Source organism: Salvia splendens, chromosome 10, assembly GCF_004379255.2.
Source record: "Salvia splendens isolate huo1 chromosome 10, SspV2, whole genome shotgun sequence".
Taxonomy (NCBI): Eukaryota; Viridiplantae; Streptophyta; class Magnoliopsida; order Lamiales; family Lamiaceae; genus Salvia; species Salvia splendens.
In genome coordinates, this window is record NC_056041.1 from 2,790,534 (window position 1) to 2,795,206 (window position 4,673).

General features: G+C 35.0%; 1 protein-coding gene across 1 annotated transcript; it reads right to left on the minus strand.

Annotated features, from left to right (window-relative positions):
* Positions 1-1,495: 1,495 nt before the first annotated feature.
* LOC121751150 (probable indole-3-pyruvate monooxygenase YUCCA4) lies at positions 1,496-3,372 on the minus strand. Its single transcript, XM_042145865.1, has 4 exons — positions 2,757-3,372; positions 2,428-2,676; positions 2,201-2,323; positions 1,496-1,811 (listed from the first exon to the last, which is right to left on the minus strand). The coding sequence occupies exons 1-4, from the start codon at positions 3,366-3,368 to the stop codon at positions 1,557-1,559; spliced, it is 1,239 nt and encodes a 412-aa protein (XP_042001799.1). The 5' UTR covers positions 3,369-3,372; the 3' UTR covers positions 1,496-1,556.
* Positions 3,373-4,673: the final 1,301 nt, after the last annotated feature.

A 4,673-nucleotide genomic window follows, 5' to 3' on the forward strand; every position in this document is an offset into this window, starting at 1 on the left:
TGTGTTAAAAAGTAGAAGAGATATAGAAAGAGTAAAACATGTTACAAATAAAATAATAATTAGATATTTTAATTAGTTGAGATATTCTTATTAGTCAACTTTATTAGGATAAAGTGAGTATAATATTGGAGTAATTAATTATATTTGGGAAAAAGGGAAAAATCGAAAAAGTTGAAAAAGTGAAAAAGTTTTTAGGTAGGTGATGTAATCGTGTTGCAATCATTAACTCAGAAAAAGCAAATTTCTTAGATTCTCTTTTTTGCGTGTAAAAGCGTACTTGCTAACTGAAAAAATAAATCAATAAAAAATTTTCTTAATTCCGAAAGTAGCAATCTGTAAATTTTCTCTTATTTTCGATAAGCAATATCTAACTTTGGCAAAGGCTAATGAATTGATCGTCATGATTTTGGTGAATATATATTTTTAACCTTACCCTCTCGTAAGATACAATCGTAGTTTTTAGTAGTATTTTATTTTTATTGTATATTCTATATGTCCCATTAAAAATGAAACGTTTTACTTTTTGGGTTATTCCATTAAAAATGAAACGTTTGTAAAAATGAAAACAAAAACAACACTCTCTCCTACTTTACTCTCTCTTCATTAACTCACAAAAAAACACTAAATAGAATTCCGTGGCGAAAACCAAATATTTCATATTTAATAGGACATATGCAGTATATTTTTAATAATACGCAATTCAACCAGAAAATATGTCTATTTTTGTGATTTTAGTAGGTTACAATAATTAGTCTATTTTCATCTGTAAACACTATCCACAATATATTGTCCTATCTATGTCAATTTATTTATCCTTTCTATCACATAAGGCATAAGCCACTAGTTTCTTCACTTCCATTTATAAGCATATCTTTATACATAATCATGGTAAACGGAGGGAGTATACATGACATATATAAGAATTTAAGCACCAGTGGGTCTGATTCAAATTTTTTTTTGGAAAATGTATTCTTTAAGAAAGTGTAGAATCTAGATTAAAAATTAAATGTCAATAACCCAGCATTTCCTTGTACCACAACTTTTTCTTGAACAATAATGTTGTTATATTTATGGAAAAAATTTGCATGCATATGACTATGGGTCGCACGAATTTCTAATAATCAATATGGTCCCATAATCGTAAAGGCTCGACTTAGTTTTTTATCTTTGTTTTGTCTACATTGGCAATAAATGATGTGCAAAGTTATTTCTTAACCATATGAAGTCGACAATTCATTTTGTCCTTGAAAGTAGTACATATAGTAAGATTGAAATTTTGGATTTCCCCTTGTCCTTTCCCCACCAAGTAATTCTCTTCAATTATTTATTTTCCATTTACATGTTACTAATATAACGAATACATATAATTTTTGCACGAAGAGCTAAAATAAACACATTTTTTCATATCAAACCAAGTACATGAGTAGCTTTTTTTTTTGGAAAAAAGAAGTAAAGAACCATTAAGCATAAACATCGCCATTCTTACAATCCCCCCCAAACAAAACTGAATGATTTACAAGCAAAAAGTTCAAAAAAAACAAAAATAAAAACAAAGCTTAAAAAGTTCCTTCACGATCGAGATTTTCTCTAATTTTACCAAATATATCTAACTTCAATTCTTTTGCTGAATATTTATTGCTATTAATCTTCTTCCATTGATCGGCGATGTCTTTAGCAACTTTAACGGCATCAGATGATGTTCCGGGAAGCCCCCTTCTCGTGAACCCGACCGCATACAATCCGTTCTCCCCCTTCCAACTACAAGGGAAGGGTGTCTTTGGCATTCCATCTTTTGTGAAGAAATCCTCTCCCTACATTATTTCACCAACATAATAAAATTAATAATCACCCATAAATAAATAAAATGGAATCAAGTAGTAGTAGCATTTAATTTTTCTGATATAGTTTCTGGAATACGTGAAAAATTTCGAAATTGAATAGAGATAAAAATAAAAATCAGAATGTGTATATTTAGTGACAGTAACATATCATAAAATGCGAACAAAAAAACTATTTTGTGAACATTGGTAGGAAAGGATGATCCAAACAAATGGAATCAGATTTACTCTTTTCTTAAAGAAAACGTTTTGTAGCCCACTGTATGTGTAAGGCCGAAAGCGATGTGTGATTGCTAATAAATATACCAACAATTATTTGTTTGTTTTTTTTTGTCAAAAAATTTGAAAATTAATCTTAATACCTTTAGCCAAGTCGGCACATTGCTCTTATACCCCGTAGCTAGAATTATAGAGTCAAATTCTCGTTCTTGGCCGTCACAAAATCTTGCTCCAATTTTTGTTATCTCCTTCACTCCTTCCACTACCTAGAGAAATGAGAGACACTCTGATTAAGTAACGAGCAAAAATAGAAATATTATTAAGAGAGAATGAAAAATAGAAGCGGTCTAAAATAGACGAAAATATTTACCTCAATTAGCCCGGATTTGATAAGAGAGAAGGCGCCGACGTCGAGCACAGGCGATTTTCCGGTGGAGTTCTTGAGCTCGAGTGGGCCGGTTTTGGGGCGGCGGAGGCCCAATTTCGCGGTGTTTCCCATGGCGAAATTCGCAACGAGGAGGAGGAACTTGTCCACCACCTTCAACGGCAGCCATTTCAGCAACACCATCGCCATTGAAAACGTCGAAACACCCAACATTTCCCTCGGCAATATATGAACCTAAACAAAAATTAATTAAAAACAACAATTTTTCATAAAAAAATTAATTAAACTAAAAAGTTGGTAGAATAATTACTCACCGAATTTCTGACGACGACGGAGGGAGAAGCGCGGTGGCAGCAGAGATCCAAGCTCACTTCCATCCCGGAATTCCCGCAGCCGACGACGAGCACTTTCTTCTCTGCAAACTCCGAGCCCGACCTGTACTCGCTCGCGTGAATCACGGGCCCTTTAAACCTCCTTAGCCCGTGAATCTCTGGAATCACGGGCTCGGCGTTTTCACCAGTAGCCACAATAAGCCACCGCGACACGTAAATTGAATCCAACGTCTGGACCTTCCAAAGCCCGGTGACCGAATCAAACCGGGCCGAGAGCACTGTCTGCATGAATTTTGGTTGAATAGAGAAATGGCGGGCGTAATCCTCCATGTAGGAGACGAATTGGTGCTTGGAGGGGTATTTGGGGAAATAATTAGGGAAATTGAGGAAGGGGAGCTGGCAGAATTGGCGGGGGAGGTGGAGCTTGAGGCGATCGTAGGTGCGGTGCTGCCATAGAGATGCGATGCAGTCGCAGCGCTCGAGGAGGAGGGAGGGGACGCCGCTTTGGTGGAGGCAGGCGGCGGCGGCGAGGCCAGAGGGCCCGGCCCCTACGATGATCGGGCCGTCTTGGAACACGCACTTGAGTTGCTCCATTTGGTTTAGGAAATGATTTGGTTTTCTGTTGCTCGAGGTTTCTTCTTCTCAGACTTTGCAGAGACAGAGAGCGAGCGTGCTTTGAGGTGTTGTACCTCTCGCTACGGCGATCGGGAATTTATGGATTTTGCTGAGGAATTTGTGTTGTACGGCACGCGCTTTTTCTATTTTGCTGGAGTGGGATACTATTATTTTTTTGCATGCAAATAATATTAATATGATTATTACTATGTGTAATGTGAGGATGAGAATCATGAGATGGATGAAGTAGCTGGAATGGGTACCCTTTATGTAGGAGTATATGTTTCCTTTAAGGGTTTCATCATTTGATCCATATATACAAATATGATGGATAGTGAGATTACGACGTTGGGAAACTAATAAAGACATAATTAAGTACTAATATAGAATATTTATAAATTACTCGTTTATCCAATTTGATACAATGTGTATTTACATTTTAAGGGGATGTTAAGTTTGTAAAGTTACCGTATGATTTTCTAATACAAGTATACTGAGAGTGGAGATATATATATATATATATATGGGCGAAAGTAGTAAATAACTAATCTTAGACATAAAGAGGTTTGGGACTGAAAACATAGTTTAAGCCCAAGTTGGATCGCTACAATCGTAGATGGTTAACTTTTCTTTCATGATTTTTTTATCAAAGTAGAAAAAAAAAAGTGAAATCAAATTAGACTTTTTATGAAGGAAGAAACTAGCTAGAATCAGAAACTTTCAAACTCATACGCAACGGCAGTTTATAGTAAGTCCATGCGAGTGATATATACCATGTTGAGAATATTAATTTGTTGCTTACTTAGTTTTTGCACATGCGAACATCTATTGCTACAAGTCTGAATTTTACTAAAATTATTAAGATCGAAGTAAGCATCGTTAATATGTTCTAATATTGAGAAACGGTGCACGTCACAAGTTTTAATGATATCAGCTCGTCATATTCTTCTTGTGCGGAAAATTAAAATAGAGGAGATGGTAAAATTACATTTTCAGGAGGAGATGGACTAATTCAAATTTCCAACGCCAAATTATCGATTGCAAGCTAAAATTGAAACATTATTTCAATTTTTCATAAAATAAAATATACTAGTACTACCTTGTACTATTATTTTTACTATATATAAAATCACTCTTAGATTGGGAATATAAGCTATACATCAACTCAAACATGGACAAAAATAGGCACGAATAACATTAGTGATCGTTTATATAAAGATTACAATGTCAACAACCTAATCAAGACAATTAATGTTACCTATAGACTTAGATATGATGCAATAG

Coding starts and splice junctions, on each gene's coding strand:
- LOC121751150 (XM_042145865.1), bottom strand. CDS start 3,368: ATGGAGCAACTCAAGTGCGTGTTCCAAGACGGCCCGATCATCGTAGGG. Junction 2,677..2,756: donor CCGTCGTCGTCAGAAATTCG/GTGAGTAATTAT, acceptor ATTTTTGTTTAG/GTTCATATATTGCCGAGGGA. Junction 1,812..2,200: donor ATGTGCCGACTTGGCTAAAG/GTATTAAGATTA, acceptor GAAATAATGTAG/GGAGAGGATTTCTTCACAAA.